General features: G+C 52.3%; 1 protein-coding gene across 1 annotated transcript in view; it reads left to right on the top strand.

The window, feature by feature from the left end:
* Positions 1 to 18145, top strand: part of LOC140482635 (E3 ubiquitin-protein ligase TRIM47-like) — a 41667-nt gene that overhangs the window by 22355 nt on the left and 1167 nt on the right. The window contains exon 7 of the mRNA XM_072580143.1: positions 15355 to 15419. Coding sequence (XP_072436244.1) covers positions 15355 to 15419 — 65 coding nt within the window. The remainder of the gene's footprint in view (positions 1 to 15354; positions 15420 to 18145) is intronic.

Raw genomic sequence — 18145 nt, 5'->3', positions numbered from 1 at the left:
TTCACTCTGCTCAATCTTAAATTGTGTCTGACTATTTCACGTGATTGTCGATATCCTGAGCTATGTTAGTACATCGCAACCCCCTCGCTCCCCAGTGTTCCCATTTTCCAGTTTGTATTTTCTACAAACCATGAAATGATACCTTGGATTCCTCAGTCCAGGCCAGGAGAAAACAGGAACAGACTGTCAGAGCCACTGTTAATCTGACCCTCTCTGTCTTGCTGTCCCTTTTACCAACAAATTTAATGTGTGGCCCTTGAATGAATGCTTTTTGAAGTTCCTTATCACATCAGCTGGAGCAGCGGATCAACATTCTCTCTGTGACTTTGTCCAAGCTTCCAACTGGGTCATTCTCTGTGGCTATCTCTTCCTCGTGTTGTTCAGTATTTGGGCACTTGTTCCCTGAGGAGAAAGTTGATTTGGCCAAAAGTGGACAATGTTGGAGATCTCAATGAGTAGGTGTAGCCTGTAGTGTGAATGAGTAAAGACTGGTGTGAAGTTATCAGTGGAGGGTGGAGAGCTACCCTTATCACTGACAGAGTTTGTTGTGAAAACATCGCTGAGAACCTGAATCCTAATCCTTGGTTCACGAGGTACCACTGTCACCCACAGTCTGTGAGATCCTGCTGTGCACAATTTGGCTTCTGTGTTTCCCTTAACAGTAATTACACATCATTGGAACATTCTGAAGGCCATAAAAGATGGTATTTAAATGCAAGTTCTTTCCTTCTATCTTTCTAATGACAATGAGACTAACATGCCCTGTGCAGTCTGAACCTTCAGGGACTCTGTCCCAGTACCGTTTACCGGCTGTGGGAGGTAACCACTCACAGGGATCAACAAGAGCGACAAATTCCCAGGAACCATAGGGAAGGCCTCGAGTAATCTGTGCCCAGGTCCAGCCTGACTGCTGCAGGCCTTGGATCATCACAGCAAGTTCCATGAGCTGCTGACACGCTGTTTTCTGATAAGTTTCAATCGAATCCTCACATCTTCTTCTGTCCATGCAGATGACAGGCCCATTTCGAAAACCATGGCCGGACACCCCCAGCAAGTCGCTGAGGCCATGGGAAATGAGCAGGATTGGACCAGAGCAAGAGTGGGGCAGCCTGCAGCGAGTCACAAAGGAGAAGGCAAAAGTGACATTTCTCTCCACCCAGAGACATCCTCACGCAAGAGGAAGAGGCCAGTGACGGAGGACAATCAGACAGCGCAGCTGTTCGAATGTGGATCCCACCATGTCAATTCCCAAGGCACCCTGGCACAGGAAGTGGGAGGTTCCAGGATTGGGAAGCAGTCAGGGATTCAGGAAGGGTCAACAGTCACATCAAGGTCAGGGGTCAGTGCTGGGACAGGGTCAGGAGTGGAGCCAGGACGCTGGCCCACAACAGCGGATCCCGAAGATGTTCGGAGAGACATCCAGAGCGGCTTTGGCCAAATCCACACTGACCTCATCGTGTTACAGCACTTCATACAGAGTGGCTGTGAGCATCTGATTGAGCAAGCCTCCAGCCTCATCAATCTGCTGATGACACTCCTGCAGCAGTTCACTCCTTGCACTCTCCACAATACCAGCAGCTCCAGCAGCTCCAGCAGCTCGACGGCACAGAGCTGAGACCCACTGGGACCAGTCACATCAGGCTCATTGATGGAAGACACTGAGGATGTGAGATCTCCACTCATTCACTTCCCGCCATAGGAACCTCACCATCGCCTCAATAAAAGAAATATACCACAGAGTTACCTCCTAGAAACACACTGTTAAATAAATTCCTTTCTTCCATATCCATCTGCTCAGATTCTTACAATCAATTCTTCTCTTTGTGTAGCATACACTGTCTCACTCTGTCATTGTCTCACTCTCTCTCATACACTGTCTCACTCTGTCATTGTCTCACTCCCTCTCACACACTCTCACTCCCTCTCATACACTGTCTCACTCTGTCACTGTCTCACTCCCTCTCATACACTGTCTCACTCTGTCACTGTCTCACTTCTCTCTCACTGTCTCACTCTCTCTCATACACTGTCTCACTCTGTCATTGTCTCAATCTCTCTCATACACTGTCTCACTCTGTCACTGTCTCACTCTCTCTCACACACTCTCACTCCCTCTCATACACTGTCTCACTCTCTCTCATACACTGTCTCACTCTGTCACTGTCTCACTCTCTCTCACACACTCTCACTCTCTCTCATACACTGTCTCACTCTGCCACTGTCTCACTCTCTCTCACACACTCTCACTCCCTCTCATACACTGTCTCACTCCCTCTCATACACTGTCTCACTCTCTCTCATACACTGTCTCACTCTCTCTCATACACTGTCTCACTCCCTCTCATACACTGTCTCACTCTCTCTCATACACTGTCTCACTCCCTCTCATACACTGTCTCACACTCTCTCACACACTCTCACTCTCTCTCACACACTCTCACTCCCTCTCATACACTGTCTCACTCCCTCTCATACACTGTCTCACTCTCTCTCACACACTCTCACTCTCTCTCACACACTCTCACTCTCTCTCATACACTGTCTCACTCCCTCTCATACACTGTCTCACTCCCTCTCACACACTCTCACTCCCTCTCATACACTGTCTCACTCTCTCTCATACACTGTCTCACTCCCTCTCATACACTGTCTCACTCTCTCTCATACACTGTCTCACTCCCTCTCATACACTGTCTCACTCCCTCTCATACACTGTCTCACTCTCTCTCACACACTCTCACTCCCTCTCATACACTGTCTCACTCCCTCTCATACACTGTCTCACTCTCTCTCGTACACTGTCTCACTCTCTCTCACACACTCTCACTCCCTCTCATACACTGTCTCACTCCCTCTCATACACTGTCTCACTCTCTCTCGTACACTGTCTCACTCTCTCTCACACACTCTCACTCCCTCTCATACACTGTCTCACTCCCTCTCGTACACTGTCTCACTCCCTCTCATACACTGTCTCACTCCCTCTCATACACTGTCTCACTCCCTCTCATACACTGTCTCACTCCCTCTCATACACTGTCTCACTCTCTCTCACACACTCTCACTCCCTCTCATACACTGTCTCACTCCCTCTCATACACTGTCTCACTCCCTCTCGTACACTGTCTCACTCCCTCTCGCTGACTCTCCCTCATACACTGTCTCACTCTGTCATTGTCTCACTTCTCTCTCTGTCCCACTCCATCATGCACACAGTCTCTCGCACTGTCTCACCCTCTGTCCCACTGTCTCAAACTCTCTCTCACTGTCTCACTCCCTCTCGCTGTCTCACTCTCTCTCATAGACTGTCTCACTCTGTCACTGTCTCACTCCCTCTTGCTGTCTCACTGTCCCACTCCATCATGCACACAGTCTCTCTCACTGTCTCAAATTCTCTCTCACTGTCTCACTCTCTCATGCTGTCACTCTCTCTCTCGCTGTCCCTCACTCACACAAAACACCATAAGGCCATATGATTATAGAAGCTGAATTAGGCTATTGAGCCTATCTGGTCTACTGTACTATTCAATCATGGCTGATATGTTTCTCAACCTCATCCTCCTGCCTTCTCCCTGTCACCCTTGATCCCCTTACTAATCAAGAACCTATCAATCTCTGTCTTAAATATTAGATTAGATTACTTACAGTGTGGAAACAGGCCCTTCGGCCCAACAAGTCCACACCAACCCTCCGAAGCGCAACCTATCCAGATCCATTCCCTTACATCTACCCCTTCACCTAACACTCCGGGTAAATTAGCATGGCCAATTCACCTGACCTGCACATTTTTGGACTGTGGGAGGTAACCGGAGCACCCGGAGGAAACCCACGCAGACACGGGGAGAACCCTCCACAGCTTCCTTTTTTCTTTGATGATGAAGCCAATTTTGTATCGGATTTAGCGACTGACCATGGATCCTATGTGAGTTAATCTCGTGGACCAGCCCACCATGAGGGGCCTTGTCAAATGCTTTAGTAAAGCCCATGTAAACAACATCCACTCTCGCAACATCCTACTCCCATCAATCATCTTCCTCACTTGCTGAAAAATTACTCAAAATCACGTTTGTGTCCCAAGCTCTCCCGCACACAAAGCCACACTGACTATCCCTAATAAGCCCATTACTTTCCAAATGTGAGTAAATCTTGTCCCTAATAATCTTCTCCAATACCTTCCCAATCACTGATGTAAAACTCACTGACGTATTAATTTCTTGGATTATCACGTTTCTAAAACAGAGGAATAACATTGACCGTTCTCCAGTCTCGTGGGACCTCACCTATGGCTAAACAGAATACAAAGATCTCTAACAAAACCCCAGCGATCTCATCCCTTACCTCCTTAGTATCCCGGGATAGATCCCATCAGGCCCTAGGGACTTTTCCACTTTAATTATTTTAAAGCCATCCTCTTAGTAGCAACATGCCCCAGAGCATCGACATACCCCTCCGTGATCTTACCATCAGCATTGTCCTTCTCCTGGGTGAATCCCAATCTGAGGTACTCATTAAAGACCACCCACTTCCTCCAGCACCAAGCATGAAGTCCCTCCTTTGTCCTTGACTGGACCCATCATTTCCCTGGCTACTCTCTTTCTCCTAATATATAGATAAAATGCCTTGGGATTCGCCTTAATCCTACTTGCCAGGACATTTCATAGCTGCTTTTAGCCCTCCTTAATTTCCTGCTTCCTTGCTGCTCCTCAAGAGCCTTTGCTGATTTCAGTTTCCCTGATTTTACATATGTTTCCTTTTTTGAACTAAGCTTTCAATGTTCCATGTTATCCAGGGTTCCTGAAACTTGCCATCCTTTTCTTTCATCCTCATCGGAGCGTGCAGATCCTGAACTCTGATCAGCTGGCCTTTAAAACACTCCCATATGTCCAACGTGGATTTACCTGAAATAACTGCCCCAAATCTGATCTCTCTGGCTCCTGCCGAACAGTATTGTAATTAGAAACGAATTACCGCAGATACTGGAATATGTACTGAAAACCTTCCCCAATTTACTACCTTCAATTTAGATTTATCCTTATCTATAATTATCTTAAAACTCACAGAGTTATGATTATTGACCCAAAATGGTCCCCCCTTGATCACCTGACCAGGCTCAGTACCCAGTCCAAGGTCAAGCACAGCCCCTTCCCTAATTGGACTATCTACATAGAGTCATAGAGATGTACAGCATGGAAACAGACCCTTCGGTCCAACCCGTCCATGCTGACCCAGATATCCCAACCCAATCTAGTCCCACCTGCCAGCACCCGGCCCATATCCCTCCAAACCCTTCCTATTCATATACCCATCCAGATGCCTCTTAAATGTTGCAATTGTACCAGCCTCCACCACATCCTCTGGCAGCTCCTTCCATACCCGTACCACCCTCTGGCAGCTCCTTCCATACCCGTACCACCCTCTGGCAGCTCCTTCCATACCCGTACCACCCTCTGGCAGCTCCTTCCATACCCGTACCACCCTCTGACAGCTCCTTCCATACCCGTACCACCTTCTGACAGCTCCTTCCATACCCGTACCACCCTCTGACAGCTCCTTCCATACCCGTACCACCTTCTGACAGCTCCTTCCATACCCGTACCACCCTCTGACAGCTCCTTCCATACCCGTACCACCCTCTGACAGCTCCTTCCATACCCGTACCACCCTCTGACAGCTCCTTCCATACCCGTACCACCTTCTGACAGCTCCTTCCATACCCGTACCACCCTCTGACAGCTCCTTCCATACCCGTACCACCCTCTGACAGCTCCTTCCATACCCGTACCACCCTCTGACAGCTCCTTCCATACCCGTACCACCCTCTGGCAGCTCCTTCCATACCCGTACCACCCTCTGACAGCTCCTTCCATACCCGTACCACCTTCTGACAGCTCCTTCCATACCCGTACCACCCTCTGACAGCTCCTTCCATACCCGTACCACCTTCTGACAGCTCCTTCCATACCCGTACCACCTTCTGACAGCTCCTTCCATACCCGTACCACCTTCTGACAGCTCCTTCCATACCCGTACCACCCTCTGACAGCTCCTTCCATACCCGTACCACCCTCTGACAGCTCCTTCCATACCCGTACCACCCTCTGACAGCTCCTTCCATACCCGTACCACCCTCTGACAGCTCCTTCCATACCCGTACCACCTTCTGACAGCTCCTTCTATACCCGTACCACCCTCTGACAGCTCCTTCCATACCCGTACCACCTTCTGACAGCTCCTTCCATACCCGTACCACCCTCTGACAGCTCCTTCCATACAGGTACCAGAGGAGGTTTCATGTTTCAAGACATCCTCCTGAAAGCACCTTACAAAGTCTGCCCCATCTAAGGCCTTGGTTCTGAGAGAGACCATGAGACATGGATGCAGAATTTGGCCGATTCATTTTGTTCCCCATTCGATCACAGGTGATATGTTTGTCAACCCTTTGTTTTGCCCTCTTCCTGTAACCCTTCATCTCTTTACTAATCAATGTTTCTCTCTCTGTCTTAAACACACTCAATGACATGGTCTCCACAGCCCTCTGAAGCAGTGAGTCCCTCAGATTCCTCACCCTCCACCTCAGTCCTGTATCCTTGGGGTCTTTGTCTCTCCTGCTGGTGGAAACATTTTCTCCATGTTCATTCTCAGTCACCTCTCAGTATTCTTTACATTTCAATCAGATTCCCCCCCCCACCCCATCCTTCTAAACTACATCGAGTACAAGACCCAGAGTCCTCAACCGCTCCTCCTATATCCCATACTATCCCATTCTCTCACACTCCCATTCTTCCCCACTGTCCCTCTTACACTGAAATATCCACACATTCACTCCCCAGCTCACGACACCTCACACGATGTACCTGCCTCTCTTACACAGTCAAACACCAACACAGATACTCACATTCTGACATTTACATTCACACAGATCCACATGCAACATCTTCACACACTTACCCGATAAATAATCCACACACATTTTTTACTCATTCCACGAATTTTGTAATGGCTCTGTAACTGTTAATTGCCTCAAGTGTGTTCAGACAGATCTCCCTCTCAGATACTCTCCCATTCTCACTCTCTCTCTCTGTTATGCCCTCAGTCTCTCTGTCTCACACACTCTCACGTACTCCCTTTGATGCCTGTCTTCTACATTACAACATGTGACAGTCCTTCAAAGTCTTGGCCATACATTTAACTTAAAAGCATTTTGTACAACTGGGGTCATGAAAGTGCTTTATATCAATGTAGATTAATCTTTGCTGATGCCTAAACTTTGTGTGTTTCTCAGGGAAGTTCAAACCACAAACAGGAGGGAATTGGTGTTTGATTTAGAACAGAACGGCACAGAACAGGCCCTTTGGCCCACGATGTTGTGCCGAGATTTAATCCTAATGTAAAATATAATAACTTAACCGACGCACCCCTCAACTCACTGGTCTCCATGTGCATGTCCAGCAGTCACTTAAATATCCTCATTTATTTATTTAGGAGCCATAATAATCATTACTTGATGGTATTAATATCACACTTGTTAGAAAAGCATTTCTCCTGGAGTTATCAGCTTCTGTGGATTACTGAGGGGAACCCTAGAGTAAAGCAAGGGTTAACAGCAGGGTAGTAAATATGGAAATAATCCTCCAGCAGCCACTGTGGTTGCATTGAGTAACACTGGGACATACATTAGCTCTAATATTAAGGTGTAACGGTCAAGAGAAATGAGTAAAGAGACAAAAGGGTCTAATCAGTCTTGGTGGATCTAAGGTTTCCCATTGCTAGCATTTCCTATTGTGTAAAACAAATTAGTCCATTGTCCCGTTTCTCTGTCTCTGTCACATTTGTCTGGATGATGCCAGCTCCTACAAGGGGGGCTTCTGAAATGTCCACTTTCATTCTCAACCCAGGACTCCCCACCAAAGGGCCTGTGGCTGTGTCTGACCCACCTCCCACACTTTGGCCTTCACCCCCTCTCTCCCCTCCCCCTGTCCTTCCCTCCCATCCCCTGCAGCGTCCACATCCAGAGGATCATCAGTTACCATATCCACCACCTCCAGTGAGATGTCACCACCAGACACATATCCCCCTCCCCTCCCTGCAGGGACCATTCCCTCTGGGACACCCTGATCCACTCCTCCTTCACTCCCCAAACCCCCCACATCCCCAGGCACCTTCCCCTGCACCCCCCGAAGGTGTCCCACCTGCCCATTCCCCTCTCCCTCCTCGGGATCCAAGGGCCCAAACACACCTTCCAGGTGAAGCAGCCCTTTCCCTGCCCTTCCCACAATCTAGTCGACTGCACTCGCTGCTCACAATGTGGTCTCCCCTACACTGGGGGGGAGCAAAGTGTAGACTGGGTGACCCCTTCACAGAACATCGACGTTCTGCCCAGGAAACAGACCCTGAGCTTCCAGTTCCCCGTCACTGTAACCCCCCACCCTGTTCCCCGTCACTGTAACCCCCCCCCACCCTGTTCCCCGTCACTGTAACCCCCCCACCCTGTTCCCCGTCACTGTAACCCCCCACCCTGTTCCCTGTCACTGTAACCCCCCCCCACCCTGTTCCCCGTCACTGTAACCCCCCCACCCTGTTCCCTGTCACTGTAACCCCCCCACCCTGTTCCCCGTCACTGTAACCCCCCCCACCCTGTTCCCCGTCACTGTAACCCCCCCCCCACCCTGTTCCCCGTCACTGTAACCCCCCCCCCCACCCTGTTCCCTGTCACTGTAACCCCCCCACCCTGTTCCCTGTCACTGTAACCCCCCACCCTGTTCCCCGTCACTGTAACCCCCCCACCCTGTTCCCTGTCACTGTAACCCCCCCACCCTGTTCCCTGTCACTGTAACCCCCCCCACACCCTGTTCCCTGTCACTGTAACCCCCCCACCCTGTTCCCTGTCACTGTAACACCCCCCCACCCTGTTCCCTGTCACTGTAACCCCCCCACCCTGTTCCCTGTCACTGTAACACCCCCCCACCCTGTTCCCTGTCACTGTAACCCCCCCACCCTGTTCCCCGTCACTGTAACCCCCCCCCCACCCTGTTCCCCGTCACTGTAACCCCCCCCACCCTGTTCCCCGTCACTGTAACCCCCCCCCCACCCTGTTCCCTGTCACTGTAACCCCCCCACCCTGTTCCCTGTCACTGTAACCCCCCACCCTGTTCCCCGTCACTGTAACCCCCCCACCCTGTTCCCTGTCACTGTAACCCCCCCACCCTGTTCCCTGTCACTGTAACCCCCCCCACACCCTGTTCCCTGTCACTGTAACACCCCCCCACCCTGTTCCCTGTCACTGTAACCCCCCCACCCTGTTCCCTCTCACTGTAACCCCCCCACCCTGTTCCCCGTCACTGTAACCCCCCCCCACCCTGTTCCCCGTCACTGTAACCCCCCCCCACCCTGTTCCCCGTCACTGTAACCCCCCCCACCCTGTTCCCTGTCACTGTAACACCCCCCCCACCCTGTTCCCTGTCACTGTAACACCCCCCCCACCCTGTTCCCCGTCACTGTAACCCCCCCCCCACCCTGTTCCCTGTCACTGTAACCCCCCCCCACCCTGTTCCCTGTCACTGTAACACCCCCCCCACCCTGTTCCCCATCACTGTAACCCCCCCCACCCTGTTCCCCATCACTGTAACCCCCCCCCACCCTGTTCCCTGTCACTGTAACCCCCCACCCTGTTCCCTGTCACTGTAACCCCCCCCCACCCTGTTCCATGTCACTGTAACCCCCCCACCCTGTTCCCCGTCACTGTATCCCCCCCCACCCTGTACCCCGTCACTGTAACCCCCCCCCACCCTGTTCCCTGTCACTGTAACCCCCCCCACCCTGTTCCCTGTCACTGTAACCCCCCCACCCTGTTCCCCATCACTGTAACCCCCCCCACCCTGTTCCCCATCACTGTAACCCCCCCACCCTGTTCCCTGTCACTGTAACACCCCCCTCAGCCTGTTCCCCATCACTGTAACACCCCCCCCACCCTGTTCCCTGTCACTGTAACCCCCCCCACCCTGTTCCCTGTCACTGTAACCCCCCCACCCTGTTCCCCATCACTGTAACCCCCCCACCCTGTTCCCTGTCACTGTAACCCCCCCCACCCTATTCCCTGTCACTGTAACCCCCCCCACCCTGTACCCCGTCACTGTAACACCCCCCACCCTGTTCCCCATCACTGTAACCCCCCCACCCTGTTCCCTCTCACTGTAACCCCCCCACCCTATTCCCCGTCACTGTAACCCCCCCCACCCTATTCCCTGTCACTGTAACCCCCCCCACCCTATTCCCCGTCACTGTAACCCCCCCCCACCCTGTTCCCTGTCACTGTAACCCCCCCACCCTATTCCCTGTCACTGTAACCCCCCCCACCCTGTTCCCTGTCACTGTAACCCCCCCCCACCCTGTTCCCTGTCACTGTAACCCCCCCCCACCCTGTTCCCTGTCACTGTAACCCCCCCCACCCTGTTCCCTGTCGCTGTAACCCCCCCCCACCCTGTTCCCTGTCACTGTAACCCCCCCCACCCTGTTCCCTGTCACTGTAACCCCCCCACCCTGTTCCCCGTCACTGTAACCCCCCCCCACCCTGTTCCCTGTCACTGTAACCCCCCCACCCTGTTCCCTCTCACTGTAACCCCCCCACCCTATTCCCCGTCACTGTAACCCCCCCCACCCTGTTCCCTGTCACTGTAACCCCCCCCACCCTGTTCCCTGTCACTGTAACCCCCCCCACCCTGTTCCCCGTCACTGTAACACCCCCCACCCTGTTCCCCGTCACTGTAACCCCCCCCACCCTGTTCCCTCTCACTGTAACCCCCCCACCCTATTCCCTCTCCAACATCTCTGTCTCAGTCTTGCTGCAGTGCTCCAGTGAAGCTCAGCACAATCTGGAAGAACAGTCCCTCACCATCCACTCGGGGACCCTGCAGCTCTCCCCACTCAATATCGAGTTCAGGAACTTTAGGCCTGAACTCCCCCATGTCCCAGCCCCCTACCCCACACACCAGGCCTTGTTATCACATAGTCTGCTATTAGACACAACCCATTGTTAGCCACTAACAGTCTCCATTAACAGTGATTCACCCTCCCAGCCTGATCGTTATTCTCTCCTTTGTCTGTCCAACTGCTCTTCACTCCCTTTGGGCTCTATCCCCACCTACCGTTTACACCTCCCCCCCCTCCCCCCCCCTCCCCCCCACCCTATCTTCTGCATATAAACTGACATTTTCACCGTGTCTTACACCTGCACACTCACAACATGGGTGCTGGGGAGAAACGTAAGCATGACCACTGCTCGGTGGCAGTACAGGGGGAGATTAAACAAGACTTTCAGCAGGAGGATCAGCGATTCTCTTCACTCCGAGAGCTGGCTCTGAGGGAGCTGGGGAAAAATGTAAAAAAACGAAAGGGAGAATAAACTGACATTTTCCCTGCTATCTCCTGTTCTGAAGAAAGGTCAATGGGTCTGAAACATTCGCCCCAAATACGTTCCACGGATGGAACCAGACCTGCTGAGCTTTTCCAGCAATTTCTGTGACTAAATGACTTTGATCACATTTTATCTCAACATAACATATTATACTGCAACAGAATTAGTTAGATGGAACTTCCATTTGGGACAAAAGAGGGATAGATTAACATGTGGCACCAAATAGAGTAAGATGTTGGAGCAGGATGGGGTTACAGCGATAGGGAGGGGGTTACAGCGATAGGGAGGGGGGTGGCAGAGATAGGGAGGGGGGTGGAGGGGGTTACAGAGATAGGGAGGGGGTGTAGGGGGTTACAGTGATAGGGAGGGGGTGTAGGGGGTTACAGTGATAGGGAGGGGGTGTAGGGGGTGGCAGAGATAGGGAGGGGGTGTAGGGGGTTACAGAGATAGGGAGGGGGTGTAGGGGGTTACAGAGATAGGGAGGGGGTGTAGGGGGTTACAGAGATAGGGAGGGGGTGTAGGGGGTTACAGTGATGGGGGAGGGGGGTGTAGGGGGTTACAGAGATGGGGAGGGGGTGTAGGGGGTTACAGAGATAGGGAGGGAGTGAAGGGGGTTACAGAGATAGGGAGGGAGTGAAGGGGGTTACAGAGATAGGGAGGGGGTGTAGGGGGTTACAGTGATAGGGAGGGGGTGTAGGGGGTTACAGTGATAGGGAGGGGGTGTAGGGGGTTACAGAGATAGGGAGGGGGTGTAGGGGGTTACAGAGATAGGGAGGGAGTGAAGGGGGTTACAGAGATAGGGAGGGGGTGAAGGGGGTTACAGTGATAGGGAGGGGGTGTAGGGGGTTACAGAGATAGGGAGGGGGTGAAGGGGGTTACAGTGATAGGGAGGGGGTGTAGGGGGTTACAGAGATAGGGAGGGGGTGTAGGGGGTTACAGTGAAAGGGAGGGGGGTGTAGGGGGTTACAGAGATAGGGAGGGGGTGTAGGGGGTTACAGTGATAGGGAGGGGGTGTAGGGGGTTACAGTGATAGGGAGGGGGTGTAGGGGGTTACAGTGATAGGGAGGGGGTGTAAGGGGTTACAGTGAAAGGGAGGGGGTGTAGGGGCTGCAGGGGTTGACAGAGATAGGGAGGGATGTAGGGCTGAAGGGGGTTACAGAGATAGGGAGGGGGTTACAGAGATAGGGAGGGGGTTACAGAGATAGGGGGGGGTGTAGGGGCTGGAGGTGTTACAGAGATAGGGAGGGATGTTGGGGATGGAGGGGGTTACAGAGATAGGAAGGGGGTGGAGGGGGTTACAGAGTTAGGGAGGGGGTATAGGGGCTGGAGGGGGTTGCAGAGATAGGGAGGGGGTATAGGGGCTGGAGGGGGTTGCAGAGATAGGGGGGTAAAGGGGCTGGAGGGGGTTACAGAGTTAGGGAGGGGGTGGAGGGGGTTACAGAGTTAGGGAGGGGGTATAGGGGCTGGAGGGGGTTGCAGACATAGGGGGTAAAGGGGCTGGAGGGGGTTACAGAGATAGGGAGAGGGTGTAGGGGCTGGAGGGGTTACAGAGATAGGGAGAGGGCGTAGGGGCTGGAGGGGGTTACAGAGATAGGGAGGGGGTGGAGGGGGTTACAGAGTTAGGGAGGGGGTGGAGGGGGTTACAGAGTTAGGGAGGGGGTATAGGGGCTGGAGGGGGTTGCAGACATAGGGGGTAAAGGGGCTGGAGGGGTTACAGAGATAGGGAGGGATGTTGGGGATGGAGGGGGTTACAGAGATAGGGAGGGGGGTGTAGGGGGTTACAGAGTTAGGGAGGGGGTGTATGGGCTGGAGGGGTTACAGAGATAGGGAGGGATGTTGGGGATGGAGGGGGTTACAGAGATAGGGAGGGGGTGGAGGGGGGTTACAGAGTTAGGGAGGGGGTGTATGGGCTGGAGGGGGTTACAGAGATAGGGAGGGGATATAGGGGCTGGAGGGGGTTGCAGAGTTAGGGAGGGGGTGGAGGGGGTTACAGAGTTAGAGAGGGGGGTGGAGGGGGTTACAGAGTTAGGGAGGGGGTGTAGGGGGCTACAGTGATAGGGAGGGGGTGTAGGGGGTTACAGTGATAGGGAGGGAGTGAAGGGGGTTACAGTGATAGGGAGGGAGTGTAGGGGGTTACAGAGATAGGGAGGGGGTGTAGGGGGTTACAGAGATAGGGAGGGGGTGTAGGGGGTTACAGTGATAGGGAGGGGGTGTTGGGGGGTTACAGAGATAGGGAGGGGGTGAAGGGGGTTACAGAGATAGGGAGGGGGTGTAGGGGGTTACAGAGATAGGGAGGGAGTGAAGGGGGTTACAGTGATGGGGAGGGAGTGAAGGGGGTTACAGTGATAGGGAGAGGGTGTAGGAAGTTACAGAGATAGGGAGGGGGTGTAGGGGGGTTACAGAGACAGGGAGGGGGTGTAGGGGGTTACAGAGATAGGGAGGGAGTGAAGGGGGTTACAGTGATGGGGAGGGGGTTAGGGGGTTACAGTGATAGGGAGGGGGTGTAGGGGGTTACAGAGATAGGGAGGGAGTGAAGGGGGTTACAGTGATGGGGAGGGAGTGAAGGGGGTTACAGAGATAGGGAGGGGGTGTAGGGGGTTACAGAGATAGGGAGGGAGTGAAGGGGGTTACAGTGATGGGGAGGGAGTGAAGGGGGTTACAGAGATAGGGAGGGGGTGTAGGAGGTTACAGGGATAGGGAGGAGGTTAGGGGTTACAGAGATAGGGAGGGGGTGTAGGGGGTTACAGTGATAGGGAGGGGGTGTCGGGGGTTACAGTGATAGGGAGGGGGTGTAGGGGGTTACAGAGACAGGGAGGGGGTGTAGGGGGTTACAGAGATAGGGAGGGGGTGTAGGGGGTTACAGAGACAGGGAGGGGGGTGTAGGGGGTTACAGAGATAGGGAGGGGGTGTAGGGGGTTACAGGGATAGGGAGGGGGTGAAGGGGGTTACAGTGATAGGGAGGGGGTGTAGTTACAATACATGGATGTGGAGGAGGTGACCAAGGTTGGAGCAGGCAGTCTTAGCAATAACCAAAATACACAGCTTAATAACACCAGCTCACCACATCCCCTTTTGTTAATCCCATTTTGAAGGTTTGGTGTTGATAATGAATGCCTGAACTGGCAATGTTTCTGTGCATTCTGAGCATATAATCAATGTGTGTTACTGAATTTGGGAAGATGTGTCTGCCGGGGTTCTGAGGACATATCCAACTTGACAAATTGGATAAAAATGAAGAATTGTTTGTTGAGATTCTCGTTGTTCTTTCGACATCAATTATACTCAGCTGGAAGTCACCTCAGAAACGAGGGACCCGTTCCTCCGGAACATCCTGCCAATGCTCCCAGCTATTGGCAAATCCTTAATTTTGTGCACTTGAAACCCCAGTGTTGACCATTCCCAGTATTATTCCCATTCTTCCTGACCCTACCGCCTCTTACCCCAATCCCTAAATCACTGGTTTTAATCCTGGGAATATTGGAGCATTTTTCAAAGAAAACAACCTCAATTATCCCTCTTTCCACAATCACCTCCCATTTCTCTAAAATAATGGATTGAATCCCAGGAACTTGGACCTTTTTCCAATAATCCCAGCACTGAGCAGGGTCAGTCCATGTTCTGGAGAATAGCCAGAATATCAGGGACACACTGAATTACATTCAGTTTATCAGTTAGCACCTCACAGTAGCACACCATTATTATTCTGATGTGTATGCCCCATGTACTGTGAGAGTCTCTGAGATACCCTCTGCTATGTATTACAGGTCAGTATTGCGTGTGCCCTGAGTAGACTGTGACCATATCTCCGACCATCAGTTCTCCGGCCTGTTCACTGTGTAGGTTTGGGTATGCAGTGGGAGGCTTAAGGGAGGGTCGGCTGACTAGCTCAGATGAACGATACACAGACCATCAGCTGCTGACTGTCCCCTTTATCTTAATTGCAGGCACCAACCGAATGTTTAATCAATGCCAGAGCTGGTCTGTCCCTCAGCAGGATTGTTATATCAGTGTAAGTTCACCATCATATCAACTGGGAGTCAGAGTCCAGCCAAACACACGTTTCTCAAATCGGCCCATGAACCCTGTCCATCTCTCTCAGAGTGACCACACTGGCCAGAGAGCTGTGACCATCCAGGCCAGTGTCGAGCAGCCCAGTTAATCACTTCCCCCTGTTGTGATTGGCTGTGCAGGAAGATACAGGCAACCGTAAAGGATTCTAATGCAAACCTCCAGGCCCCACAGCAGGGAGAACATGCTGACTTCTCACCAAGTGTATCTTTGAGCAAGGTTTTATTAATCTTAGGCGAAAGTCAGGACTGCTGATGCTGGAGATCAGAGTCTTGATGAGAGTGGTGCTGGAAAAGCACAGCAGATCAGGCAGCATCCGAGGAGCAGGAAAATCCCTCCATCAGGAATGAAGGCCGGCAGCCTTGGGAGGGCGGGGAGGGGGGGGGGGGGGGGGACGGTGGAGCTGGGGAGAAGGTAGCAAAGAGTGCAATAGGTGGGTGGGGGTGGGGATGAAGGTGATAGGTCAGAGAGGAAGGTGGAGTAGATAGGTGGGAAGGGAGATTGGCAGGTAGGAGACAGGTCATGGGGACGGTGCTGAGCTGGAAGGTTGGAACTGGGGTAAGGTGGGGGAAGGGGAAATGAGGAAACTGGTGAAGTCCACATTGATGCCCTGGGGTTGAAGTGTTCCGAGGCGGAAGATGAGGCGTTCTTCCTCCAGGCGTCTGGTGGTGAGGGAGCGGCGATGAAGGAGGCCCAGGACCTCCATGTCCTCGGCAGAGTGGGAGGGGGAGTTGAAATGTTGGGCCACGGGACGGTTTGGTTGATTGGTGCGGGTGTCTCGGAGATGTTCCCTAAAGTGCTCTGCTCGGAGGCGCCCAGTCTCCCCATGTAGAGGAGACCGCATCGGGAGCAACGGATACAATAAATGATATTAGTGGATGTGCAGGTAAAACTTTGATGGATGTGGAAGGCTCCTTTAGGGCCTTGGATAGAGGTGAGGGAGGAGGTGTGGGCGCAAGTTTTACAGTTCCTGCGGTGGCAGGGGAAAGTGCCAGAATGGGAGAGTGGGTTGTAGGGGGGCGTGGACCTGACCAGGTAGTCACAGAGGGAACGGTCTTTGCGGAAGGTGGGTAGGGGAGGGGAGGGAAATATATCCCTGGTAGTGGGGTTTGTTTGGAGGTGGCGGAAATGTCGGCAGATGATTTGGTTTATGCAAAGGTTGGTAGGGTGGAAGGTGAGCACCAGGGGCGTTCTGTCCTTGTTACGGTTGGAGGGGTGGGGTCTGAGGGCGGAGGTGCAGGATGTGGACGAGATGCGTTGGAGGGCATCTTTAACCACGTGGGAAGGGAAATTGCGGTCTCTAAAGAAGGAGGCCATCTGGTATGTTCTGTGGTGGAACTGGTCCTCCTGGGAGCAGATCCAGCGCAGGCGGAGGAATTGGGAATACGGGATGGTATTGTCGCAAGAGGTAGGGTGGGAAGAGGTGTAATCCAGGTAGCTGTGGGAGTCGGTGGGTTTGTAAAAAATGTCAGTGTCAAGTCGGTCGTCATTAATGGAGATGGAGAGGTCCAGGAAGGGGAGGGAGGTGTCAGAGATGGTCCAGGTAAATTTAAGGTCAGGGTGGAATGTGTTGGTGAAGTTGATGAATTGCTCAACCACCTCGCGGGAGCACGAGGTGGCGCCAATGCAGTCATCAATGTAGCGGAGGAAGAGGTGGGGAGTGGTGCCGGTGTAATTACGGAAGATCAACTGCTCTACGTAGCCAACAAAGAGACAGGCATAGCTGGGGCCCATACGTGTGCCCATGGCTACCCCTTTGGTCTGGAGGAAGTGGGAGGATTCAAAGGAGAAATTGTTATTAATCTTATCCTTGTTTAGTGATCAACATTGATCATTCAAGCCATAGGGACTGGGAAATATTGGTGTTCCCTTTGGTCCTGCTGTTCACCGGCAATTTCACCCTTAAGGAATCACAGGCTAGTCTGTCATCTGATTACTGAAGTCAGGGGCCCACTTGTGGTGATGTCCATGCCCCTGGACCAGGAGGCTCCGTATCAGATCCCAACTGCTTCAGGGTGTGTCATAGCATCTCTGAAGAGGGTGACTGGAAAAATAGGTTCAATTATTTAAAATCAAATAGTTTGCTACAGAGCGCAGTGTCAGCATTACAGCAGCTGATGTGATAAAAGAAGTGTCTGTTATTTTTATTTCAATTCATCTTGTAGTTAGACAGTCAGTGAGACTTATTCTGTGGTTCGAGATCTTTAAGTGAGGAAAGGCTGTTTGTGTCAGAGTGCTACCTGGAGAGGCAAGTGTCCAATGATTAAATTAATCTTCTTTGGGTGGATTCCCTGTAACCACAGTGGGGCACACAAACCATGGCAATAGGGATTTCCCAATCTGCCAAATTCACTGGAAATTGATATATTCAATTCTTGCTGGGTTACAAGAACATTGTGGTGTACACTTTAACCCATCCAAGTATTCTGTCTCTCGATCATCTGTTTGTCTGGACATTACGTCCTTGTGAAGCCAAAATGAAACGAGAGATCTCCTGAAATCCCAGCTGAATATTGTGAAATAAAACTCAACTAATAAACTGGTTTGCTCCCTGGACACTTACGTTCATAAAGATATTAATTGGGAGATGCATTTATAAAGCATGACCTTCCTGAATCTCTCTCATTGGCCGTGAGGGTGAGAGAAAAACATTGCGAATGTGGCCAG

This window comes from Chiloscyllium punctatum, chromosome 11, assembly GCF_047496795.1.
Source record: "Chiloscyllium punctatum isolate Juve2018m chromosome 11, sChiPun1.3, whole genome shotgun sequence".
NCBI lineage: Eukaryota > Metazoa > Chordata > Chondrichthyes > Orectolobiformes > Hemiscylliidae > Chiloscyllium > Chiloscyllium punctatum.
This window is presented reverse-complemented; position numbering and strand designations above follow the sequence as displayed.